This window comes from Chroicocephalus ridibundus, chromosome 4 (assembly GCF_963924245.1).
Source record: "Chroicocephalus ridibundus chromosome 4, bChrRid1.1, whole genome shotgun sequence".
Taxonomy (NCBI): Eukaryota; Metazoa; Chordata; class Aves; order Charadriiformes; family Laridae; genus Chroicocephalus; species Chroicocephalus ridibundus.
This window is the reverse complement of record NC_086287.1, coordinates 49,097,293-49,124,906: the sequence shown is the minus strand read 5'-3', so window position 1 is coordinate 49,124,906 and position 27,614 is coordinate 49,097,293. Positions and strand designations below refer to the sequence as shown.

The 27,614-nt window shown below is 39.7% G+C and overlaps 1 protein-coding gene across 1 annotated transcript in view; it reads left to right on the top strand.

Annotated features, from left to right (window-relative positions):
• Positions 1-27,396, top strand: part of TTC17 (tetratricopeptide repeat domain 17) — a 61,212-nt gene extending 33,816 nt beyond the window's left edge. The window contains exons 17-25 of the mRNA XM_063332190.1: positions 14,027-14,197; positions 14,866-15,116; positions 15,754-15,919; positions 18,399-18,519; positions 18,854-19,013; positions 19,471-19,554; positions 21,254-21,373; positions 23,543-23,686; positions 26,320-27,396. Of these exons, the coding sequence (XP_063188260.1) occupies positions 14,027-14,197; positions 14,866-15,116; positions 15,754-15,919; positions 18,399-18,519; positions 18,854-19,013; positions 19,471-19,554; positions 21,254-21,373; positions 23,543-23,686; positions 26,320-26,451 (1,349 nt within the window). The 3' untranslated portion in view covers positions 26,452-27,396. The remainder of the gene's footprint in view (positions 1-14,026; positions 14,198-14,865; positions 15,117-15,753; positions 15,920-18,398; positions 18,520-18,853; positions 19,014-19,470; positions 19,555-21,253; positions 21,374-23,542; positions 23,687-26,319) is intronic.
• The last annotated feature ends 218 nt before the right edge of the window (positions 27,397-27,614 follow it).

Here is a 27,614-nt window from a genome sequence, read left to right as displayed (position 1 = left end):
TTGCCTGTATGCTCCTGTCTGTACTGCTGCCCCGTACTTTTTTTTTTTTCGAACTTGCCTCTACTCTGGATAGAAATTTGTATGTCAAACCCAAGTTACTTCCTGCATATGAGAAGAGGAATTAAAAACCTCAGACCAACACTTTTCTACTTAACTTCTGCCTCCTGTATTGAAGTTTATATAAATGTCTGTCTTCATTATAAAAGGACTTCCAAATCTGCAAGGGTTTTCGGTGGGTTTTTTCTTATAGAGGGGGTATGTGAAATGTCCAAAACAACTATATCATGTATGACATGTATTTTAGGCAACTGCAGTTGCCTAAGTTGCAACTGACATGGATCCTATACAGCAACAGTGCTGCAGTATTACATTTGCCTGTATTACTTGGACCAACAGCCCACATACTGCCTTATTCCCAAATAAGTGAGAAAATGGTCATAAGACTTGATTGTTATGGGAGAATCCTGTGGTGGTCCTTCCAGAGGTGACTTGGCAATGTTAAGGATGTTGCTCTACTGAGTCATCAACTGTTATGTTACTGGCAAGTCAATTCCTGAAGGAGATTAAGTAGAAGAAACTTTATGTTGCTTGACGTATACCTAAGCAGCCATACTGACACACAAATAACGGAACCAAGAGACTTGCATAATGAGTGTAGAAAAACTTAATGTGAAAAACATGGTCAGTTCTCAGAGCTGCAGAAATGGGATACTTTGGCTTTGTGCTGCTGCTTAAGCCAGTAGAAAAAGCCAGCATTATTTTTATCTGATGTTGAAATGGTGCATTGCAAAGATTGGTTTTGCACACCTTTATGGCTTAAAAATTGCAAGTAGCTTTTATCATGTGATAAGGTCTGTAGAGCAATATCCAACTAACGCCTTAGGGGTTGTTCCTGTGGCACTTCATTGGCTGATGTGAACATTCAGATGTTGTCAAGCCTTATTAAAAGGTTACAATATACTAAGCATATTTTTAGTGTGATGGTCAGCTGGCCGTTGAAACGTGCTGATCTGTTAATTGCTGTTGCATAAGACTTTTCCTTATGTGTGTAAACAGAATTGCTGCTTGGAGGAGCAGAAGTCATTTGTACCCAAAATATTTTTATCTGACCATTAGCATCTACCTCTGACAGTTGCATTCATTATGAGCTTATGCCCTTCGCATTCTTTGAGACAAGATCAAAATTGGAAGTCTTAAACTTTATTATTGGAGTGAGTTTTCTTGCTACTGGATTTCATGGAGGTTGGGCTAGATGATCTTGAAAGGTCCCTTCCAACCCAAACCATTCTACGATTCTATTCAAAACCTGAAGCACAACTTGTTTCAAGCTTCAAGTTTCTTTAGTCTCACTGCCTTTCATTACTTGGCAAGATAGTGCTTTTACAAAAAGCTTTGTGCAGCTTTCTTGGAAGTAGTGGCAGTGTGAGTACGTTACGAATGTATGTGCATGCCATGAAGATATCTGAAGGCTTTTATGTAGTGAGTGTGTACGTTTGAAAGCAATGCATACTTCCTTACTTTATGGCTTAGTTGTGTAATGTATACAGCAGTAACTTATCCACTTTAAGTATGGTTTTAGTGCCCTCTTGTGGTAGAAATACCCTACACCGCATGAAATCGAAAGTCTGTTTTATTTCATCTACTTCCTCTTAAAATAAAACATGGGGAAAAGGTATTTGATCTTTTAAGTGTATAGATTTTCCGTTGTCTCCAAGCACTTAAGTTCTTACAAAGTTAATAAGCTTAGACCTTTAAGCAAATTGACCTGAAGAGGGGAGGTTGACCAGAAAGGAGAATCTCTGCTTGAAACTGATAGTGAGCTTATGGACAGATTAAATAACTTGCTTAAATCAACATCACAGTTTAAGCCTCTGACTATTAACAGCTGCAATCACTTTGAATTCCCTATAGTGATTTCAGATACACAAACACTAAGCAAAAGCATCATTACATGTTCTTTACAATAGTGTGTTAAAACATAAAATGTGAAATAATTGGCATTTTTAAATGCACCTTTCACTTACTCGGTGATCCCCTACAAGTTATGACTGACCTGATAGTCCTAGCAAGGGGTTGCTAAATTTTGTTTCTATTTGCTATAGCATGAGGTCCTTTTAGACATTTTTATCATCCTAGCATTTTAGTTTCCTCCTTCTCAAGCTGCTGTGTCTCTTTCCTCTGAGGAACGCTCATCACTTACAGTATTAATAGGTGGAAAGAGGGGATGTTTACTCTTGGGGCAAAGGGTGTTAAGCTTAGCTCGAATTTAATCTTGTTTTAGTTGAAGCAAAAGGCCAGAATCTATACCAGTTGTATGGGATTCTGAACTGAACACTACTGTATGTTTAAAATTCAGCTTCTTCTTTCTTTGACTTGCGTATCATGTGAAGGCAGAATTCTTGAGTGCTCCCGAGCCTTGTTTAGACTCCACAAATGTTAGTACTTTGGTATGTTAGGACTCTTATTTATCTGATTATATTAATGAAAGGGATGGGATCTGTGACCATTCATTTATCTGTCACTTTTACACTCTCTCCATTGTCTTATGGGAAAGTTCATCTGTATAATCAGAATAGTTGACACCAGTAGGGTTGTTTAAACAAGCAGAATTCTATGAAGCATGTGAGCAACCTGTCAGAGCAATCAGAAACACACCATGGCAAATGTTTGCATTGTCATTTAGTAGTAGCACAGGGAAAGTGGGTTCTGTCTTAAACAGTATCAGTACTTAAAATCAATGTTATCATTCGAAGTGAAGTACTCAGTTGCTTATTTCTACCCCCTACATGCTCATGTGTGCACCCGTGTGCCTACTGTTCACCCTGCAAGTTCCACCGGCAATCTGAAAATCAAGCTGGATTCTTTCTCCCACAAGCCTCTCTGTCAAGGGATACCACACAGTGTCAGTCCGTCTGAAAGAACTATTGCTGCTCCACAAATGGAATCTAGGCCACCATATCTGGGGTCTTAGGAGTAAGAGGAGGTTAAATTGTACTTGTGTAGAATGAAAACATCTTACTGAATGGAGGCAGGTGGGAGATACGGAGAATGAGGACTGCTTTTCATCCTGTTGGATGCAGATATCCCTAGAGGGTGGGGATGTCAGGAAATGTCAGACATGCCTCTGACTGTAAGATCCTGGAGAAACCTTATGTGAGAATGTGCTCTGTGGGAGTAACGTGACCCAGTTATTCTTTTAGTTTTGTGATACCGTTTCTGCAGCACCAGCCCAGCGAGGAGCAAAACAGTTCCTACCTTTGCTGCAGTAATCACGGTTTTCCTAGAATTTTAGTACTGTGATCTGGAAGATAGTTGACCAGATGCAGGCTTTTTGATACCTTTTACTATTTGACTTAATGTCTGCTGTATAAATCAGATCTTTCCCTGAAAAATCCTTGTCTAGTGTCTCTTGAGTAGCTGAAGGTGAAGGACCATGCCAAGCTCACTTTGAAACCTCTTTCCTTTCCAAGCTCCATGTATTTTTATTCTCAAAACTATGCAGGGGTGTCTCGATTGAGATTCTTAAATTTAAAAATCAATGAATGTGGTGCTATGTTAAACGTGGCATTTTTAGCTACGCCAGTATCCAAAGGCTGCATACCCACTGCTCATGCACATTGCTTCGAAGCTACTGCTTGCTGGAAAGCTGTTACGCATCTTTAGGGTTTCTGAAACCAGCAAACAAAGCGTGCTGTCTTTAAGTATATCTCTATTGCTTGAATATCACTCTTTTTTTGCATTTGTTAAATGTGCTAATAGGTGAATTTGGTCTGCAGCTTCTTTTTATGCCGATGTTAGGTGATTTCTTCACCTCATGCAAAGTCTGTCTTGCTAGCTTATGTACTTACTCTGCTTACTTACCGCATAGCAGTGTACCTAACAACTTCTCCCAACAGTCATGAGTCTCACTTTGCATCATGCACTGCTAAGAACGGTATGCCTGCAATATTTAGTGTTCTGTATTCATTCTGTCTTTTCCCATGATCTGAAGGCCACGGGCTAGCAGAGGAGGGAGAAGAAAGTCATGGCCTCAGCTGCAGGAGTAACTGAGGAAATGGGGATAGCACAGTGGAACAGAACTTAGAATTGTAGGAGAGTTCGGTGAGAGTTTACTGATGCAAAACTATTAATTTATGAAGGAAAAGCAATACAGTACTAAACTAAATATAATATGACATTTCCCATTTTTATCTGCCTTTATAATGCAAATGGTTCTTCACGATAAGTTATCTGGATCCTTCAGTTACTTCAGCATAACTACGTGTTCCTGTAGTAGGAGGGGGATCATCAGGGGTTAGAGTGGAAGGGAAAAGGTTTTCTTTCCAACTAAATATTTCAAAACTGATAGCTTCCATTATCAGATGTATAACATTTCTCTACAATGTTTTTGGTGGGTTTTTTGTGATAGGAACTTAGACAAAACAAGACATTTGCTATTTGCTACTGTCTGTGTTGTCTTCTCTTTTTAGGAAGCTGCTTTTGCCAGTGGTGGTTTCTTGCAAGTAGCTGCTAAATAGTGTGCACTACCTGGAGCTGGACCTTTTTAAAAAGGTCCAACAAATGCATATGTTCAACAGCCTTTTTAGGAGGAATAGTAATTTCCCAGCTACATCTCCAGGAAGATGTAGTTTCACAAACAACTTCATAGTAAAGCTGTACAGACTGAACTAGTGAGTTGGTTAAAGCATGTTTGGAAGAGAAAGACCATATGGTCCCCATGTATGGGAGAACTGACAACACATAGTTTAGTGTCATTAACAAATTGCCAAGACCTCGAAGGCTGCATTCACTTGGCTTAAATCTGAGAACTTGTAAAGTGGTGATGTGTAGCCTCAGCCTGTAATGAGTCATGTTGGGATTGTCTCAAAGCAGCATGCAATGCCATGTGCTCGGATTAAAATGAGTGCGGCATGCTGAGCCATGGAGTGCCAGGCACTTAACTACCCCTCATCTGTCTACTTTATTGATTTGTTTTTTCCTTTTAAGGTCGGTTGCCTGGTTCATGTGAGTTTGTGTTGTGCTCTGACTGTCCTCAAAGCTTTAAATCTATCATCTGTTCTGGCTACTAGTGACTGAAACTAGGACAATTCGAAGTTTCCCTAAAGGAAGAGATTGATTCTTCTTGCCTGTAGCAGTTTTGAGGAGAAGGGACATTCTTCCAAAAATTCCTAGTCTTTCTGTAGGCACTGTTCTATAGCTTTGTACTATTCTGGCAGCGTGAGGAGAGTATTTTCCTGTTGAATCCTAAACTGGGGTGGTTAGCAGTATTCTTGTCAAACAGCCTTCTGCAGGTATTCCTTACCTGGACTCAAGAAAAGGCGAACCCAATTCTTGTTTGTCACTCTCTCAAAACAGGATTGATTTTTTTTTTTTTTTTCTTATTTACAGCAACAACTCTGCTTCTTCATGGAATTGTGTAAAAACGTTGCCTGTCAGGCAAACTGCTAAGCACTTAAAACCTATCTTAGATTAATAAGGGGGAAACCTACCTGACAAGTTAACACATTGTTTGAGTGTGTCTGCTTTAATCCCCAGTTAGGAGGAAGATTGCGTGGATATCTATCCCAAGCAAATCTGTAAATTGTCATGGATCAAGTCCATTAATCTGCTCTTGTTGAGGAGTACAACCTAGTGAAGAGATACACAGATAAACATAATACAGCTTATGAAAAATATTTTCTTAAAATAAAAAATGTGAAATCGGGTCCCTGTGGAATACTGTTCAAATTCCAGCATATGGTGCAAACCTTACAGACGGAGTGGTAGTCAAAAGACACATACATAAGGCCATTACTTGGCTTTATAATGTCATCCCAGTATGTTGAGAGAAGTGGAAAGCTACAATAACTCATAATGGGGTTAGTTAACTGTTGTGGAGTTCAACTACATGATGCCACTTCTCCTGAGTGGGTTGCTCTTGTACTTAAGTCCCTTTTAAACTTGAGTTCATAGGTGCTGTAGGATCTAACAGGATCTAAAAAAATATTTACTGTTTAGCATAATAAGAGGTATGTAGCTTATGATGGAGGAAAGATTAGAAAGAGAGCAAAACAGATGCAGGCCAGTGTTGCCTTTGCTTATGCTAGCGATCCGTACACTAAGAATTTCCCTGGCTTAATCAGAAACAGATTTCAGAAGTGCGTTGTGTGCAGGGAACTAAGTGTTCGTCATTCGATATTCATAGCATACATCATACTGTGATCTAATGTAGGTGAGGTTTTTTTAATTAATTTTTTTCTGTGTTTCATTTATCACTTCTTTGTATTTCATAAGGAGAATTTGTGTGTCTTCATCAGGGACTGGTCTGTTACGCAACGGTGAGGTATTTTTCTCACTTAGTATGAACAAGAAATCTGGTTATGTATTGTTGGCAATTGTTTATGTTTTGAAAGGTTTAATCAGAACTTCTGTAATAAGACAAGTAGATAATCTTTAAATCTGTAGCTAAGCCAATTTAGAGGCATCTTTTGGCTACCAATCATATTTAAAAACTATTTCCCTACGAGTGAGAACAGTTTTTTTTACTGTATAATCCTCTCAATTGAAAACCTGTTGTTGGAATAAATAAAAAAAAAAAAGAACTTTTGTATGCTTCATTTTATGTGCTTGAGTCTAAATTTTGGCCGCATAAAAATCATCCTGATGTTTGCTATGCATCAAACCAGTGCTTGTTATGTAGTGCACTTTTCTCACTACTTGATTTTGAGCATGCCTGTCATCATCTTTGAAGGGCCACTGACCCCTTATCTAAGGGGGGAATTTAGAGAAGAGGTAGGAATTCATGAAAATCAACTTTTAAAGTACTTCATATTGCTTTTCCTAATTTGTTCTCTATACTTAGCATTTATTTTTCAGTTAGCAGTATGTACTGTCCTTTGAAAATGTTTATTTTTGTCCTGTAACTTCCAGTTTTGCAAAGGAGTGTTTATGGTAAAGGGAAAAGCTAAAAATGAGCAGTGTTTCTCTGTGGGCAGTAAATACACCAAAAGCTTAGTCCAAATTTTGGACACTACACTCACCATTCCCTGCCAGTACCCACACTGATACTTAACTTGAAATACTTGACTGGCAGTGTGCCCAGGTGGCCAAGAAGGCCAACAGCATCCTGGCCTGTATCAGGAATAGTGTGGCCAGCAGGACTAGGGAAGTGATTGTCCCCCCTGTACTCAGCACTGGTGGGGCCCCACCTCAAGTACTGTGTCCAGTTTTGGGCCCCTCACTACAAGAAAGACATTGAGGTGCTGGAGTGGGTCCAGAGAAGGGCAATGAAGCTGATGAGGGGTTTGGAGGACAAGTCTTATGAGGGGCAGCTGAGGGAGCTGGGGTTGTTTAGCCTGGAGAAAAGGAGGCTGAGGGCAGACCTTATTGCTCTCTACAGCTACCTGAAAGGAGGTTGTAGCGGGGTGGGGGTTTGTCTCTTCTCCCAAGTAACAAGCAGTAGGACCAGAGGAAACGGCCTCAAATTGTGCCAGGGGAGGTTTAGACTGGATATTAGGAAAAATTTTTACACTGAAAGGGTTATTAAGCATTGGAACAGGCTGCCCAGGTAGGATAAACTCCTTCCCCTAAAGGGTTATCAAGCGTTGGAACAGGCTGCCCAGGGAAGTGTTTGAGTCACCATCCCTGGAGGTATTTAAAAGACGGGTAGACATGGTTCTAAGCAGCATGGTTTAGTGGTGGGTTTGTCAGTGTTATGTTGATGGTTGGACTCGATGATCTTAAAGAACCTTTCCAACCTAGACAATTCTATGAGCAGAGAGGGAACTTACTACAATCTGCCCTTTGTTATTCCAGAAGAGCAGCTATAATGATAAGTCAGTAGTAGATACATTGGTTTTTGTGATTTAACCAGTATGTTACAGCTGTAAAAGGTACTGGTGGTACGCTTGTGTTACTGGTGTGGAGCGTGGTCATGCCTTGTTGAAGGACACATGATACTGTCAGGTTCAGAAAGAGCACGACTGACCACTGGGTGGGCTGTTTTCGAGTCTGCAACAAGGCTTCGAACAATTTAATGCTTCTGCAGACATAGATTGCCTGTCTGCTTTATATCTTTCCTGGTCCTATAGCGCACAGTGAATGTGTAGTAGGACTTGTGTGTTTCTCTTCAGTTAAATACAGACCTATCAAACATTCACAGGTCAGTATTGCATAGTCAGGCAATTGTAATTAAGAACTACTACTTTTCTTCTCCCTTTACTTCCCTGCTCCATTTGTCACTTTGTTGATTGTCTTTCACTAAAAATAAACTGAGAACTCTGGGGGGTTTTTTTGTTTGGGTTTGTTTTGTGGGCTTTTTTACGTGCTTCTATGTGTGGAAAGCACCAAATTTTCTTTGCTTCTGGAGCGCAGTCTATCTTGTAGTTCAGCAATTATGGCTCGTGACCTTTCTGTGATGTTTTTAATGACACTCCTGTTTAGTCATAAGTGGTTTGCAGTTTCTGCTTTCAAAGCTCAATCATGGGACTTATTTTGAACTGTAAATACTTATTTTTTCAGGAAGACAGTAAGAAAAGGAATGCATGAATTTTAGAGCAAAATCTTAATAGAACTATGTTAATTTATAATTAAGGTGAGCAGAGCAGCAATAGCTGCTAAAGATAGGTCTCTTCCCTAGTTACTGTGCATCCTGTTCCGTGTAGAACTCATCTCAAAACAATTGGCATGGATTTTTTTCCATTAACAAATGTTTTGCAATCAAATATGTGTTCATATGTGACTGGAATAACACGGTTGCTGTTAATAGCTCACGAGATCTTTAGGAAATGATCATGTTCACCTTGAAACTTAAAGGTAATTTGAATATGCAGTGTGTTAATCATCAGTGTTAACACTGCCATGAAAGTCAAAGCTTGTGTTCTATATGAAGGATGGTCTCTCAAACAGCACTTCCCCATAACACTACCCTGGCTTGTTAATGTCATATTGCAGTGATGTCACCATGGTGCAAAAAGGTTCTTCAGGTGCTAGTTTGGCCCAAAATTTGAGGACTGAGATCCCAGTAGTTTTAGATGCATGAAAGGGTCCCAATAGGTGAGTTTGTTCATTCCAGAATATTTTTGTAAACTCTGGTAGACTATATTGCCTGTGATATGAAGCACTGAACGGGACTTGTTAGCACCCCTAAAGTTTTCACATAACCTAGGAGCAGCATTAGTTGTTATACATTGTCGTATGTAAAGTGGAAATATGTGATCCCCTTTGACTTGTGTCTCTCTTCATCTGTGTAAATAGTGACTAGCAAAAGTAAAAAGAAGCCTGCTTATTGATGCACTGCTCCTGAAATGTCTGAAGATGAGACTATTCATCTGCATGCAGGGATTAAAACCTATTTCCACTAAGCTCAGTGATACGTCATTCCTGCTATAAAAAAGGACAACCATCTTTACTAAATTTCACTGTGAGGAATACTAGTTTTGAGCGTGCATCAAAAAATAAGTATGGAGTTAATAATTCCTGTAGCAGCTTGGTTTCAGTTTGTTCTGTACTCTGACAACTCAGATATTAGGCTGACTTACATCTGTATTAAGTAGAGTTCTCTCTTTTTTACTGTTTTAACGTAAAGGGGCGCATCATTTAAGTGACACTTATCTCCAGATAACTTGCATTTTGCATAACCTAATGCAAGTCACTGACTACAGCAATAGTCACTCAACTCTTGTAGTCATTCAAGAGATAATCCAGCTCTGCTTATTTCACGTGGTAGGAAAAAAATCAGTACCTAACATTTTAAATTACTTGACTTTTAGTTTTAAAGCATTGCTCTGCCATCATAGCTTCTAAATATAATTTAAGGAAATGAGTTTGTCCCACCCCATGAAGTTAGGGATTTAAATTTTTTTAAACCTAGTCTGTTGGAACATAAATGGTGGAGTTCTGGAATACCATATTTTGCAAGCTCTACACTGACAATCAAACAAAGAATAAACAGTCAGTAAAAACTCTGTGCTGACCAAAGACACTTGGAGATAATTTTACTTTTTATTTCCAATGCTGTTGATCTATCTTAAGTTGCTATACAGGAATCAGATGGTGAAAATATTTATGGAGGCCTTGTTCTCTCTGCCAGGCATACCACAAGGCACAAACAGCTACAGTGGCAGTTAATTTAGATTTTTAAAACAATCAGCGTCCTCTTTAATGGCAAAGTTTGATTACTTTCGAGACCTTCTTCAAGGTGCAGCACTTCCATGTGATACACTGGGGGCATGGTCTGTTCTTCTTTCCTCTTTCCATACTTTTCACATTTGTTTCCTTGCTCTTTAGGTAAGCGGCTTTCAGTCAGAGGGTCTGGATTCACCTAAATTGACAGAAGTTTGCTCTTCAACAAACAAAAAAAACCCCTACATAGTACTAAAAAAGTTTGTATGTAATGAGGGAAGTTCATAATTGCTTCCAAGTGTGACTTTTCTGAGAAATGTGGCAATACGAAGTATGATTCAGAATAAATATTTGTTATCCCCTTATAGGTGGGACAGATCTTCAATGTCAGTTGCTGTATCACTTCTCCGTCCTACTGTTTCTCCTTCCTTGCTACAGATGTCAACACTCTGGGTGTTTCTTTCCTTAAACTAAGTGGTTTTCAACTTAAAAGTTTGGAATTATCCAATTCCTAAACAAGAACCGAAGTCTCACTTTTTGTTTGGGTTTTTTTTAGCCCTACGAACTGTAGTAGGTATCACATCTTCAGTGGGCATTCAGGAGGGGTCCTGAAAATCAAGCAGGTGGTTAATATTAGATGGGAGGGATGATCTAGCAGATATGTTTTATATTTAAAACGTGTGCCGTGCTAGTGCTGTCTAAGTGCATTCACATTGGCCACAAAAATTACAGACTAGAACAATACGAGAAAGAGGCCTTTAATATCTAACACTGTGTTATGCTTTTAATCTCCAAGTTCTCCATGATGCACTTTAGAGTTTGTATTTGCTTTTTCTATCCAATAGATTGCTTTATAATTTAGGAACTATTCTCCTTTTTTTTCCTCCCAATTTCTACATTGACCTGGCACAATCAGGCTATTTATTTGTATTATTTCCACCACTTAAATAAAGCCCCAGACACTTACTTTGTGTCATCTCTATAGCATTTTTGTTTCACTGCCCGGAACATAGTAACCAGGTTTCATAATGCACAAGGTAGGACAGACTCTGATCCACTTTTCCTCTGTGCTTTCTTGGCTCTGCAGAATCAGTAGGAAAAGTGGCAATAGCTGCTCTAGGAAAATGAATGAGCAAGAAAGTGATCCTTCTGTAGTAAAGTTTTCAGGATGGAGGAAGCTGAATTGATCAAGTACTATGAGGTAGTTTTAGATTTCTAAGTTTTGTAGCTGCGTCAGGACTTTACACCTAAAATTCACATGTGCATATTTAGATAACCAGAACATATGTGAACTGTTAATTAGCATAGCTGAGCAGTTGTAGGGTGACGGTCACTGTTGTCCTTCATGCAGCTAAGGTGTTGTAAGTATTGCAGTGGTACAGCTGATGTTCTGCAGCCAGTGCAGGTGCCTGGAGTTCGGGGCTACATTGTTCCCTTGCTGGTCTCACGCTCCTGCCTGGTGGGTCTTCCCTGTTGGTCTTCAGGCTGATACAAGCTATAAAGTTGTGACTTGCAGTGTTTCAGTACCACCAGCTTCATGGTGCCCTCATCAGAGATCTTGAACTTCCATTGGTTTTTCAACCGGCATTTTTTTCCTCCTGTGACGTCAGACAACTGAAAGCAGCAATTTGAAAAAATTAGGCTGCTCAGGTTTCTATATATAGCAGTTCTCAAATCCCAAGAAAGCCAGTACTCTCATCTAGTCTGTTTTTAGCTGTCAGTGTTTGTAGATTAATATTAACAGAGTTGGTTTTAAGTAGAATTTTAAGTGTCTTCATGGTTGGTTTTTTTTTCCTTCTGCTTGCTATTTCCAGCTTTTTTCTCTTTTTGGCATTTTTATTTCAATTAAAACCAGATGTCTGTTTTTCAGACCCTTTGCTTTTTGCCTTTATCCTAATGATGAGTTGACCTTCAGCAAAGGGAATTGCAGTCATCACATTACTGAGAAGCACCTGACTTGCATCAAAATCAGCCAGGCTTGATGTTAGGCAGGGGGACTAGTTTCAGCTTTAGGTTTCTGTGCACCCTATTTCTCATAAATTAAAGAGGATCTCCATATATTGAAGTGATTTTTATTATCTTTTTTTTTAATGAAGACCAATTTTTATTGACGACATGGGGGAGATGGGGAGGGGATTAAAGAAAGTGTCAATGACTGATAGAGTAGGAAAGGCAGACTGTAACTGTGTGGCACATGTTAGAAGAGTTTATGAAGTTAACTGCTTCTGTTTTACGTATTTACTCATAAAATACCATTGTTTGACTTCCTTTATATACAGCAGAAAAGGTAGGGCAAGAAATAGTTTTCACTGGGAGTTTATGAATACATTTTGATTTGTTTGATTTTGGTAACACGCCAACATATGCATAAGCACACACACAGTGCTGGTCTGTTTCTTCTCAAAAGATGCCACCTGAGTGTTCACAGATGTAAAAGTTGAGAGCGTACAGCAAAAAGCTATAGTTTGGCTTTGCTGAGAAGTGGTGGAACAGGTTACCCTTACACAAGAGTTACAACCATCCCCTCGTCCTGCTGCGCCTGGTAAGAGTGAGACTTAACAATATTCTTTTGTAACACAGGATCATTGCATGTAGACAAAGGGAGTCACTGATCTACTTTGTTCACATTCTTCATATTATATGCTGCCAGTTGAAAAAAATAATGCTTTTGATATCCATGGAGTGATACAATTCACATTCATGAGTGTAAAATGGGGAACATACTTAAGAATCTTTAATTTAAGCTTACTTTGATTCGCTATGTGCTTCTTAATTCGTTTGTATATGTATGCTATTTTCACTCACAAGTGACTTGAAATAAAGGAAGGAGGGGTTTGAGAGCAGCAGCTTTGTGCACGGGATCTGTTTTTCTCGTTGGCGAAAGGCTTCCCGTGTGATGAGAGGCAGGTGCCCTGGTCAATGTCTCGGCCCCATAGCTGTGCAGTGGGGCGTGGGGCAGGTCCCAGCCTCTTGTGCGTCTGGAGAATCCTGTCTCTACTTGTGGGGCTCTGGGGGTCGGCCAGGGGAGCAGCTCTCTAAACACCTCTTGCCCTGGAACACTGGCAAGGAATTACTGTTAGAAGATCTGAGGTCTGTAGTTAAAAGGTATATGAAATCAAAAACATTGCTACAAATTGCAGGTGGCTACCCTATAAACTCTCTGGAAGCTTAACAGTGTCTCGCTGAAGGATGCTTAAAGGCTAGTGTTGCAAGTTTGTACTTTTTTTTTTTTTAACCTGCTCATTACTGGCGCTACATTTGGATTTTTCCAATGTTATTCCTAGATCTTTGCCTTTGGTGGAATGTGAGCCTGTAACCTGACCACAGAATTATAGATGTTAGATTTTCAGCTGAATAAACTTCTGATTTTTGTCACAGATTAATACTCGTGGCTTTTGTCTGTCTATTTAGTGAGCTAGTCTTACCTACATACTGTCTGTTGCTGGCACGGAAGGTCGGAGCCTGGCAAGCCCGTATCAGTCTGCCTTGGCCCTTTTTCTCTTGCACGTAAGCATGGTGAGCATTATGGTGCCTAAGTGAAGTTCATACAGCAGGCAACCCCCATGTGTGGTGCATTGTCACTAAAAATATGTCTTGGGAATGCTCATTGGAGTGGCTACCAGCACGCAGTAATTTCCTACATAACGTGCAACCTTCCCTCAAGAGAGAACTGATTTTGCTTTCATTAGTAGTTCACAGTATATCCCTAATAACATACTTTCCTGTAACTGTTTTAGGTGATCTGCCTTGTCAAGAGGCAGATCAGCTTTTTAATCACTGAATGAAGTCTTTGATACCTTGTGGAATTATTCTGTTAATCCTTATGTAGAAAACTAGGAGACTGTAGCTTCCGCACTACGGCTTCTGCGCTTGTATCCAGGAGGAGTGGTTTTACATGGTGTATCATTAAATTTCTCTCTTTCAGGCCACTGTCATGAGAAAAATCCAGATGGCAGTCATGACAAGGAGAAATACTTCGATGACCACCATGAGTCAGTTACAACAGTGACAGAAGGACACTCTGAGGGAGGTACAGAAGATCCAGAAGTTCTTACTCAGAGTTTAGCAAGGGATCCCTCCTTCTTGAGACTGGAAAGTAAGTCAACCTTACAAAATCACTTCTGGTAAATGAATTGGTTCTAGATTCTTCAGAAGAGCTGTCTCCCTTCCTCCAAGAAGCTATGTTTTCACCCCCTCTGAAAAGTAATAAGTAACCCTTAAAACCAGTTTCATTCAGTTCCCTGTTCTTCTTTTCCAAGTGTAGTATCAAAATGCATTCAATAAAAAAAAATTAGATCAAGGTTTAGACATTTTCCAGAGTAAAGGATGTAGTTTCTTGCAAGAGTCTACAAACACGTTGATTGTACCTCAGTGAATTCTGTATCAACTGTGCCAGACAGAAGGGAAGAAAAACGGTGTCTATGGTTAAGGTACAGAGAGCTTTGTTCAGTGTTTAATGCACATATATAGAGAAAAGACACCACCTATTTACTCCCTCAAACAGGCAGAATTCTGGTTTGGAAAGGAAAATTATGAAAGTGGTCTAGAATTGTTGATTTTTGAAGCAACAGTTGATGCTTATTTGCAGTGGGGAAGTCTTCATTCTCCAGTCCCCTTCTCCTTTTGCAGCATGCAGTGAGTAGTGAGTGATGTTTGGTTTGTGCAAGTTGGAAAAGCCAGGTCACAGAAAAAAGATCCTTCTTATACAATTTGTGGAAGCACTAGGAAGAGAATATTTGAAGTTTTTGTGGTATTCCCTCTCAGACACAGTCACTGCAGAAAGCAATGGTTCAGAAGGAGTGGAGGATTTAGAAGATGATCAGATGTCTGAAGAGATGCTGGCTTTGGTGGATGAGTTTGAAAATTCTTGGCCTCAGGAAGCTTTTGAAGGGGCGCTGGAGGTAAAAGGTCGTCGTATGGACTTGCAGGGAATCCGGGTCCTAAAGAAGGGATCTCAGGATGGACTGGCTAGCTCCTGTTTTGGGGACTGTGGTGATGACGATGAAGCCGAATGGGTAAGTTTGGATGAGCTTACTTAAGTCTTGTACCAACTTACTATTGCGGAGGAGGGAAAGATGAGGACAGTTCAGGGGGTTTAACACTGGAATATATAGAGGAACGTCCCCTATGGGCCTAAAAGCTGGTTCATGGCTTGTGTGAAATGAACAAGTAGTTTCAATCGATCTTCTAACAGAAAGGCCTCCACATCACTAAAAACGACATCATACGTCTTGATTATTAGCGGCAAGAGCTTTGGTATTGAATGATGCTGGGTGCCTTCAAACTTCTTGCTTACAGTTACAAAGGAGAAAAGTTTCTAACCAAAAGTTCCAGTTAGCATGAAACAATGAAATATCTGTTGTCATCATGTTACAAACAAAATATATACTGAAAAATGCCTTTCAGTTCCACAGCAGTTAAATTGGTTTTCTCCTATGTTGGAGACTGAAGTTGTGTACTTTGTTTGCATGGTGTGATGCAGTGAAAGTGAGCAGGCTTAGAGAATGGGTTGAGATGGGGAGGGAGGGAGAAAGATGTCATCTGGAACATCTTTGAAATTGAATCTTTGGGCTAAAACCGGTAGTGTATTGGAGCTGATAACACTCCTAGTGTTTCTTACTGTTAACCTGGCTAATACTGTTCTTTTGGTAGATCACTTTTCAGGTCAAACGTTTAAAGAAACCAAAAGCTGAAAGCTTGGATCTCCAGGAGCCAGTTGGGAGAAACGGAGAAGAAGGGACTAATGGAGAAAATGAAAACTTTTACCAAACTGCCCTGGAGATTAGTGGACCAAAGATACCTTCTCCTGGACCAATAGGTAACCTGCTGCTTCTAGAGAAAGCAAGTCATTTGCAGCTTTTATATGACGTTGGTTTGTTACCATAAATATGTGTCACAAAGACTACGTAGTAAAATATGCCTTCTAGATGAGTACAAGGAAAAATTAGAAATCTCTTCTCTCTGCACCTTCTTCATGAAGTGCAGTGTAACTTTGTCTGCTGAGTGAAAGCTTTCCAGTTAATTCCCAGAACTTCTGGGGATGAGGTGGTAAGAGTGAAGAATGAAAGAGGTAGATATTATGAGTAGAGGTAGTAGAAGAGAGAAGGGCGTTTAATGATCTTTTTCTTTAAAACTGAATGGGCAGAGAAGTTAGTTTACTAGATGAGAGACACCCCTTTGGGGACAAAGGCAGGATGAGAGCTTGATTTGATTACTGACTAAACGTAAGACATACAACTCAAAAACAAAAAGCAGAAAGCTTGGTCTAATAAAAACAAAATAAATTTAAAACTGTTAAGTGTTCTGCTGTGAATTGGTTTGGTAATGTTATAAGAGAAAACTTAGAGACTGTCTTCCAGAATACTGGAGCTACAGAAGAGCAGAGTTTTGCACCAACATAGATGAGGAGGTTTGGAGAGAGAGGTGGAGTTTTTGCTAGCTGAGAAACAGGAATTGGGAGAGTGGTCTACTAATATGGTGCAAGCTAGTTCCACTGGTGCGTTCAGGTGGGCAGAAACCATCAGCACGTGATTGCTACCAGCAGCACGTGAGAGCTGCTGGAACCTAATGATGCCAAAGAAGAGACCAAAAAGAATGGAGGCTGATTGCTTTGGTCTTACCTTGATTTCAGTGGAGCTAAAATCTAATGTTATAAGCAAAGGTGTATTCTCCAATACATTTTAGTCCTTGACGATTTGATGACCTGGAAAGTGATTTCAATTTTGAAGGCTTTTGCATTAAATCTTTAACGAGCTCCTTTTTTGGCAACTGACAAATGTAAGTTATTGAATTAAATATTTAAATAGGGGGGAGGGATTACATGAAAACAGACTATCATTTGTGAGTGCACATTTGTCCTTTCCTCGATATATCTTCTCTTCCCTTGAGCTACTTTTGTGGCTTTATTACATAGCATCTCTTTATTGTAAAGTAGTTACCTTCCTAACGCTCCTGTGAGCAGTGTCTGTTGACATCCTCTTTGCAAGAATTAAATCATCAAAAGTTTAAGTAACATATTGGAGGTCACCTGGGGAGTTCCTGGTAGAACAGGGAAACCGCAGTAGCTGTCCTGTGTTTGACTACATCTCAGACTACTGATCTAGCTCCGTAGCGTTTCCATACCTCTCGCTGTCTTTTGCCATTCGTGCAAAGAAAAACTCACAATCAGATAGTTCACAGTGGTGGTGATGAGAACTGATCAGTCCCCTCTGAAGTTTCCCAGTGTTTCTCAAAGTTAATTTTCCTTTAATCAGAATACTTTACAAAAGACATTACAGACTTCATCATTATTTTGCAAAACTATGGTGAAGCGGCTTACTATACCTTGGATGGGAAATAGCATTTACATCCAAATGGGCAAAATTTCAGGTAACTAAAAATAAATACTGAAGTGCTGCCTATGTAGCTGTTACAGTAGACTGGCACGTTGTTAAACTTGGCTTCCCACTATGTAAATTTACAGTTACAATGAATTTTTCTTATGTTCCAAACAGTTCGGATGTTCCTGATATGAGAGGAAATGTTTTCCTCTCATATCAGAATACAAGTTAACAGTGTAAACTTGTTAACACAAGCTGGATTCCTAGGACTTGGTGCAGTATCCACCAAATGTAAGGGAAAGATTTCAGTTAGCCTTTGGTTCAAACACGAAGATCAGTTCTTGTTTCTCCCAGTGATCTATTTGTTAACATAAAGCACGTTATTTAACCTTTCCCTGCCGTGGCTAACTTCTCTGCAAGATGGGAGGGCTGAAGTATAATTACTTAATAGTTTCAGAAATGTTCTCTTCTTGAGTGTAAGAGTGTACGAATGCGATAAAAGTCACTGTATGTCTTAAACAATAATCATTGAAAAGAAGCAGCAGTATTTTTCACCCTGGATTGTCAGAAGATAGAGCAATCAACTTCTATGAGTTTTTACTGTAGCTGTGGAACATAAATGATGAGTCACTTATGAACTTTCTTTAAGGACATTTAAGTAGAGACATTACCTGTAAACAAGAGTGGTGATTGTTCTTAATATGTAGCTTTTGAAAAAGTGTAATGGAACAGGTTTTAAAACTCCACCTCCTAATCTGTCCTGCGTAGGATCCAGTTCTGTCTTTGGATCCCACAAGTTCCATTCAGTCCATTTAGGGTCAGGAATGTTCTTAAAGAAATATGGCTGCAGGACCGTGACTGCTGCAACATAGGGAATGTAGCTGCTGGTGTAAGGTATTTTCTAAATCATTGTACTGAAGTAGAATGTCTTTCTGCTTCCAGACAGTTTCTTCTATATTTTTTTTCTCCTTTCTCAAGGGAAAAGGCGTGACTATCGTAGCCTTGGCTGGCCAAGTCCTGATGAATGCCTGAAACTCCGTAGGGTAGAGCTTACAACTGTAGCCAGCACATGGCTTGCTGTTTCCGCTAAAAACATTGAGTAAGTATCTTGTTATATGAACCTTAAATAAGTTACACAAAGCAAGACAGTTACGTAGCCCTCAGTGTGCATAAACTGAAGATTTTAGTATTCTTGAAAGTAAGAAAGAACTGCCAGGATTTCAAAGAAGTTTGAAAACATTATGTGGTATTTCATCTGTAGACTTGCAAAGAAAAGTGCAAGTACAGGTGGAAGATCTGGTTTCTTTTGCTTCTTGAGCTACTCAGATGAGATTCTGCCAGGTCCTGGGCAGTTTACACTCACTTGAGAACTTTGTAATGACTCTTCTGTTTTCTTCTCCTGACTGATTCAACTTGTTTTATGACCTTTGTAGCATTACAGAACACATTGATTTTGCCACGCAGCTGCAAGAACCAGCCATGGAGCCCCTTTGTAACTCAAATCTACCAGCCAGTATGCATACTTTGGACCATCTGCAAGGTGTCTCTAGCCGGGCCAGCTTGCATTACACTGGAGAAAGTCAACTGAAAGAGGTATGCCAGAGTTGAAGGCTGTCACACAAAAATGGCCAGATTCAAGGTGCATTTAGCTCAGCGCCTCTCTCCAGAAGTGACCTTCAGTGAGTGAATGCCAGTATAAAACTGTACGAACAATGCAGGCTGAAAGCAGTATTTTACCAGAATGTTTTCCTGGCCATCTACGATCTGGCCTGAGGGAAATCCTAAAACACCGTTAGTGTGTGTCTATTTATAGCTCTTGATGGATGAATTAGTGAAAGAGAAGTCCAACTGAGCATACGTTAACTTCTAGCATTCTTAGTATTCAGTGCCATGGAGTTACAGCACTGTGTCATGATAAAGATAGGCAGTGATGTTTAGGTTGGAATAGGTTACAGTATTTGTAAAAGGCTGGCGACAAAAGCAACCAACAAGTGAGGAACATCTCTTACAAGGTTCCAGTATCTAAGCACTTGTTCTTCCTCTTCCGCAGGTGCTACAGAATCTTGGCAAAGACCAGTACTCACCACAGTCATTAGAACAAGTTGGTACTCGAATAGCCAAAGCTTTGGAAAAGGTATGTGCAAATGAGAAAAATGAGAAGTCTGGGCTTACCGCTCGTGACTGATGTAGTGGTCAATCCGGTCTTGAACGGTTTGTCTGAAATCCCAGTCAAGGAATGTATTAGTAAGTGGACTAGGGATTTGTGTCTATTCAGCATCTGTAATGCCCTCACAGGTATTTTGTTGAGCTATATCTTGTGCTTATGCTGTCAAGTGTCTTGCATATCTCTTTACTAAAACTTAAGCTTGTCAAATTTCCCAGCGTTTCCAGCCCTGTAGTGAGCAGTACTACTGGTTGTTGATATATATTAAATTATTTCAACGGTTCTCAACCCTCTGCTTTCTTTTTGTGCTACATTGTCTTGGAGCTTATGGAAAGTTGAGTTAAGCCATGGCTCAAGCTCTCCGGTTACGCTCCTGGCATGCAGCAGTCAGACAGCCGACAGGCAGGGGCTTCCTCTCTTCCCTGCCTGCTTCCTTTTACCTTATGCAGTGTTGGGCTAAAGAGTCCGATGGGTTCAGGCAGAGGTATGGCACCATGTGCAAGGCCACGCTTCCCGTTCTCCCCAGAGAAAGATGCTTCCCGTTCTCCCCAGAGAAAGCCAAGTGTCCTAGCTAGGTTAAGGCTGCTTAGGACCTCAGCTGAGGCCCTTACGAGGGGATGATTGGGGACATAGTTTTCCCAGGATCTACAAGGTGCGTAAGGATGCAGGCATTGTTGTTATATGTTTACAGCTAGTGGGGAGGATATCCCAAACCACTATAAAAAAGAGGGTGCCCCTAGCCTATTGTACCAAAAGCCATCTGAGGAACTTAATATGCTTTGAAACTAAAACCAGTATAGCTTGTCACTCCCAGAAAGTAAAGATGTTACTCTTGTGCTCCTGTTACAAGACTTGGTTTCTTCTCACTTTGGATGTATACTAACTTGTTCTCCTACATGCTACAGTTACCCCTGCAGACAGCAAGCTTTATCCAAATAAGCTGCAAATTTAGTGCTGAGACCAGAAACAGAATTCTCAGTCAGGCTAGCTGTGTTGAAAATAAAATGCAGTTCTTCTGTCTCCAGGCTCATTCAGTATTCACAAGAGCTAATCAAACAAATCAAGATGGCTACTTATGTAATTGCATATGTGAGCATAAACATTCATTTACTGTATCTGAGTCCACAGAATTCAAGCACATAGTATTTTCCTTTCTAACACGTGATGTGGGAGTCAGCCAGCTAGAGGCACCAAAATTAATCAGCTAGGCTTGTCAGGCTTCTACTCTGAGCTGCATCCCAGAGCATCCTTTCTCTTTCCAGTGACTACAGAGAGCCTACGAGTCCAATCAACTAACTTAGCTAAATTTTTTGCTTTATGTTGGGTAATGTGTATATACATCTAGATGCTCAGCATCAGACACCTGGCTAGAAGCTGTTGTGGCTGCTGAAACTGTTGTTGCTTTTTAAAGCTACTTAGCTGCTATTCCTTTCTTAAGAAAATGATGTTGCCTTTGGAATTTGTGTTTCATTTGGCAGTCTCACTTACCTTGCTGTTGCATATATGCTGTTAGATAAGAAACTTTTTGCTGCTTTGGAATAGTTTAATGCTATTTTTAACTGTAACACCCTCTACCTCAATATATCAAATAAATTGGAAGAGTGAAAGACAGGAAGACTGTTCACTACAGGTGTTTACATGACTGGGTTTTGTGTTCTTCTTTTGCCAGAATCAGACTTCATGGGTCCTCTCTAGCATGGCAGCTCTTTACTGGAGGGTGAAAGGCCAAGGAAAGAAGGCAATTGATTGCTTACGGCAAGCATTGCACTATGCACCCCATCACATGAAGGTATGTACACATGTGCCCACTACTCAGATGAAACAATGTTTTGCTTGTCACAACAGAGCTTTCACAGACTATAGTTAAGGCCAACACTGTGTGTATCAAGTGTCTATAATGTACTAGGTATTAGCTAGTTGTGGTGAGACCTCAAGACTTTCACCACGCGTTTAGTGTGGACTGTCTCTCTTTTTTTAAAAAGAAAAATAATTTTAAAAGACAGCTGCAAAAGGGGTTCAGTGGCATTTCCTGCAGTTCAGTGGGTTTGATACCTTTCTGGGCAATGTGGGCTTGAACTTCTTCCTGTTATGTACGACTTTGAATCTTCATCAGCCTTTGTCTGGACAGTCTTCTAACCTAAGACGTGGGGAATATATTTTCTGGTTGTGCTTTTAAAGAGGGGAGGAGGCAATATCTAAAGGAACAACATGAATGCTTAGATCTTACGTGTTTGGTCTGTCAATCTCAGCTGGGCACTAGTGCCTGACTTTGTGCAGCAGTTCTGTGCTTTACTCCAAAAAAGGCAGTGCTTTAGACAAAATCATCAGTTAGTGTTTCAGTTCAGACTGAAGTGTCTTGTACCCTTCACCTTGCCACATGGTATGCTGAGCTTTATAATGTCTATTCTTATACACCAAGATCCCCCTTGCAGACTGGTAAATGTGATATAGGCTCCTCACTCAACGTTGCAGATTTCACTTTGGGTCCTGAGCAACGTATTGTGCAGCACTGCAAAATGTATGCTCCTTTTTGAATCTTGGTCTTAAATTCTTCTCTGAAAATCGAGAGACATAGTAGTTTACACTCGGAGGATATTATTAGAAGGATCTAGCCATTAACAGTAGAAATGCCTCATGTATCTATGTATCCATGTCCCCTATAATTCTGTCTTTTTGCACTTGTCCTTTTAAAACAAGGTTGGAACCAAGATCTAACGCAACAAGCTCTTGCTTATTTTCCTGTCTTTCTATGTAACTGGGAATGGTTCCTCAGAAATGGAGCCTTTAGCTGTGTGACTTTTAAGGGTCAGAGTATGGATTGGAAGCTACAATTTGGCAAGATTATGGTGTAGTAGTGCTGTTTTCTGGAAATGTGATAAAATGTTATTTGGAACTGGCTGACTCTCTGAATTTGTGCCTTGTTTTTGTCCTCCATTCTGAAGCTGCCTCCAGAGAAAAATGTGGGTCTTGTTTGTAAGCTTCGACTTGAATTCAGTGAGCGTTAACACTGAATTAACAGCTATTTAGTGTTTTGTTGTATCCTCCTCTTTGGTTTTATGCACTCTGTGTACTTTCTCTTGCATTGTCTCTTGTAAATCAGAGGTAATTAATTTTCCTGGGGGCTTCTTTTGTGATTCTGACTTCCATATCTGCTTTGCAAACATGAATGACTTATCCACCAAAGGTACTCCTTGCCTTGTGGAGGTCAAGGAGGCAGGGATCAAATACATCCAGAATTTTTTATTGTCCTGTTGAGGGCACCTAAGACTTGTTACTAAGCAGTATTTTGTCCTTTGAAGGTGTGAAGCCCAGCTCCCAGAGAGTCTGTTATGGCTGTCAGGGCTCAACAGTTTTGTCAGTCAGACAAGGGCACAGTCTGGAAATCCAGAAAATAAAAACATGTCATCAGTGGCCAGCTGAGAAAATTTTATAGTGTCATATAGGAATTCTTTGGCAAAGGCAGGATAAAAACAGTGCATCAGTTGCACTAATGGTTAGACCCTTTTTTCACTTCCTTGCAGTCCCCTTTTGTTCATATTTCTTCCCGTTTTATGCAAAAGCTGAAGGAGGATGCTCAAACAAAACAGATTCTCTTCAGTCTCTGAGAATGCATCTTATCTTTTGGGAGAAAACTAGTGTAACAGCATCTGAAAAATAACTGTACATTCTAGGACGCTTAAGTGAGTTAATTTTTGAGTTGTTTGTCTATGCAACAGTAGTGTTTGTCACTCTTGTGAGCAGATGTGTGTATGTGGGGTTTTTTGTTTTTAACTCGGGTCCAAATCCCCTTTTATAGTAAAATAGGTCTGGCTAATCACTTTCAAAGTCACCAGATAATAAGGTGGGTAGTAAGCAAGTGAGAGTGGCCAGGTGGTGGAGTCGTCTGTTTGTCTTCCTAATTCTGAGACAGTTTCAATGGAAAGAACCTCACTGTTTATCACTTCCTCTTCTCTTCCAGGATGTACCACTAATAAGCCTAGCAAACATCTTCCACAATGCAAAACTCTGGAATGATGCCATCATTGTGGCTACCATGGCAGTGGAAATAGCGCCACACTTTGTGGTTAATCATTTCACACTGGCAAATGTCTATGTAGCAATGGTGAGTGTGCTGTCACCCAGTTATGTCTGCCTTTGGTATACTATATATATACATATATATATATATAAAAAAAATCTGTGTGTGTGTATATATATATTATTCTCACAAATAATTTTGAAAGGAGCAGCATTCAAGAAATTGGGGTAGGATAAACAAGAAAGAATATTTTTTTTGAATGCCAAAACTCTTATTACTCATTTTACTCTTATTACTCATTTAGTACTTGAAGGCCAACGTTTTTATAAGCAGGCTTCAGAATGCTCTCTGTAAAGCTTTGCTAAAACAGTAGCAAATGATTGGTAATTTGGGTTGGCTGCCCGTCTAAACACAGGATATTTTTATAATATTGGAAAATTAATGATAAATTGGGTCTCTATCCTGAAGAGCTGAGCTTAGCGTAATAAATAAAACTCCGTTCACAGTTGTGGTGAACAAACACAAGGGAAGTTTAATTTCAGCATCCAGATTATCAACACCCCAAATAATTTACAGATTAAACTCAAATTTCTTCATACTGTCTATATATTCTAATCTGCAATTTAGCTTTTAGTGCTTACTCTGAACACAAAATGTTCGTTCCTTTTATCTTATTAATGCTGGATTGGTTCTCGTGTGTTTCATCCTGATCTTTAACAGGGCCAGCATATTTGAAGTGTAAAAGAGGCACCATTAAACTGAGACATAGTTGATATATGTATATATAGATATATATATGTCTGTGTCAAAAGTATTTTCAATTACACATGTTATTATGTATCCCTGCGAGTTTTCATCACTTGTCATAGATTTGTCTTTAATGTTTTGCTCCAGTGGTTGAGGGGATCACAGGGCAAGTTGAGCAGGTAATCATGTATTATGACTATCAGGGTTGAGAAGAGTTGAAATGCACAGTGCTGTCAAACACACAATGGAAACAAACTGAAGAAAGGCGTGACTTTGTTTTATTAAGGTACTACTGCTGACAGTTGTTCAAAAGAAATGAAGGAGAAGTTTGATGCTTGAGTTGCCAATGTCTTTTTAAAGTTAGCACAGTGCCTAAGGATAACTTCATTCTCCCTGGATCTGAGAGATTTGTCAATGAAGCCCCATATTCGTTATAAGAAGTGACTAGCAACAGGACAAAATTCATCTTCTGGATCAAATTATACTAACATAAAGACAATTTAGTTTCCTTACGTCATATTTAACCCTACTGTATTTGAGAGCTGAGTCTGACCAACAGGTTGTAGAATCACACAGAATCACAGAATGGCAGGGGTTGGAAGGGACCTCTGGAGATCATCTAGTCCAACCCCCCTGCCAGAGCAGGGTCACCCAGAGCAGGCTGCACAGGAACGCGTCCAGGTGGGTTTTGAATGTCTTCAGAGACGGAGACTCCACCACCTCTCTGGGCAGCCTGTTCCAGTGCTCTGCCACTCTCAGGGTAAAGAAGTTCCTCCTCATGTTGAGATGGAACTTCCTATGCTCAAGTTTGTGCCTGTTACCTCTTGTCCTGTTGCAGGACACCACAGAAAAGAGAAGATGTCATACTAATTAATAGTATAGCATTATAGAGGCCAACATTCCTTTATTGGCAGAACTTTTCAGTAAGTTAGTTGCCTTACAAAAGGGAAACAGTTGGCCATGTTAAGGACTGAGAACTTTGGATGGATACTATAGAAACTATTGATGTGGGAATCTAAAGGAACATCAAAATAATATCATATCACAGCAAATGTAAATGATTACATCTAAAAATGGAAAAATCTGGTTCTTGTTTTCACTGCTGTTTCTCAGTGCTCCTACACACTAATATGGGATTTGTCTCCAATTTCTGCTGAAACTATTAAAATTCACTTTTTTTAAAAAATCAAGACTTTACAACTCACATTGATCTAGTTAGTGTTTATAATGTGTCTAGAAATTAATATTATCTCTACTGCACAAATAAAGTTACTGAGGAAAGGAACTTAAGAGAACAAAAACAGCGGTGAAAGTGACTGAAAAACCCAGAATGGTTTGGGTCTTTTCCCCTCTTGTTTTTCTTCTAATACACTACTGGATGTTGGCCTACTTTCCTAGTTAATAAAAAAGCAGGGTGGCATAGGTAATTAGATTTCAGCTATATAAAAATAGGTGTTACTTCAGCATGAATGCTTCTTCCTACCATTCTGGAGTCCAGCTTATCAACTGAAACTGTTTAACCTACTGTATGGTCTTTTAAGTTTTGGGGTTGTTTTGTTTTGCTTTTACTTTCTTTATTTCAAGTCATCTTTTAAAAATAATTTAAAGTCATTTCTAAAAATGTTAGCTTTTCAGCAAATTTGATGGTTTTGCGTTGTCCAAGATTTTAAAGCTTTGATCTATGTAAATTCTGACTGAGGTCTACTATTAGCAGGAAAGGGTGAGAACATTGGTCAATAACGCTCAGCAGTGATTTGACTCCCTTCCATGGATTATGCAGAATTGGGCCATTAGCCCAAGAAAATATCAGAGTTATTTGGGGGAGAGGGGAAAAAAATCCTAAAGCACAAGGACTGGTTTAGTTACTTTTGTGCATACCATACTACTCAACTACTTAGGACAGGAAAGGCATAAAAAATGTGTTTAGTGTTTTTGGAATCTGACTCTTTGCAATCTTTCATTCTTTACAGGAAGAGTTTGAAAAGGCGATGAAATGGTATGAGTCAACACTAAAACTTCAGCCGGAGTTTGCCCCAGCAAAGAATCGAATCCGCACCATTCAGTGTCATTTACTTCTGAAAAAAGAGCGACGGTCTCCTTAGAGATCAGCATCTTTCTCTTTTTTTAAAAATGTCATTATTCTCTATTCTGCTTTTAAGTGTGCTAAGATAAATTGATGAATCAAAATTTTTAACAAGACTTTTAAAAAGAGATGGGATTTGGATCAAGGGTTCTTTTATTTTTTTTTTCTCAAATATAGGAGCATCTTTGGAAAACGTATTTCACAGACCATAATTTTAAAACATCCGTGTAAATATTAAACAGAGAAACTTCCATGAATCCATGACCACCTGTACCAGGACCCAGGCACTGTTAGTTTTTCCTTAATGCTCAGATTGGCATCAGCATCCAAAATAACTGGCTTCATGTCTTACAATCTAAGTCAATGGAAATGCAAAGCACATGCCCGTACCAAATAGTAAGAAGAGATAATCAGCAATTCATCCATGTGAAACTCATGCTTTGTCCAGTCTTCTTCACTCCATACCACATTACCTGCTTTTTTGGAAGGAGAGGGACAGGATTTTAAATGTTTATAAAAAGACATTAGGATCATCAAGCATTTCTGGAATTGTTTATTTCTGTTGGGGGATGAGGAGGAAATGAGGAGGAGGGAACAGCAGGATACTAAAGTCAAAGTGTTTTTTAATCTTACTTGCAGAAAAAAAAAATGGTAAAAATCCCAATAAGATGTTTTACATTGTCTATATATTCATAGCCCTCTGCCTCCCTGAGTGGTTGATTTACTAATTCTTTGTTCACTGTATTTCTAGCCATTTCGGAATAAGGTGCAAGTTTATGCTCACTCTGAGCCGCACTTTCAGCTGCCAAGGAGGAGGAGGGAGGCGGTGTCAAGGTATCATCAGCAAATAAGTCAGGTGGAAGATTTCCAAATCAGTTCTGTCTTTGGTTGGTGGAGGACACGATTCTCCAGACATTGTTGAATCAACAAGGGCACATATTTGAAATAAAATAAATTGTTTATGAACAAATCACAGCTTCTCCTCTAATGTGTGTGTCATGCGCCGTTTGCAAGAGTCTAGGCTTGGGGAGCTACAGCCTTTCCTCAGGAGCAGACAGAACTGGGAGGCAGGAAAGCTTTTAACACTCCTGATTAGACAATGATTTTCTGCGTATCCGTGGAAAATTCCCTGCACCTCTGCGCCTGACTCCTTTTCCATGGCAGAAGGAAATAAGGGAAAGT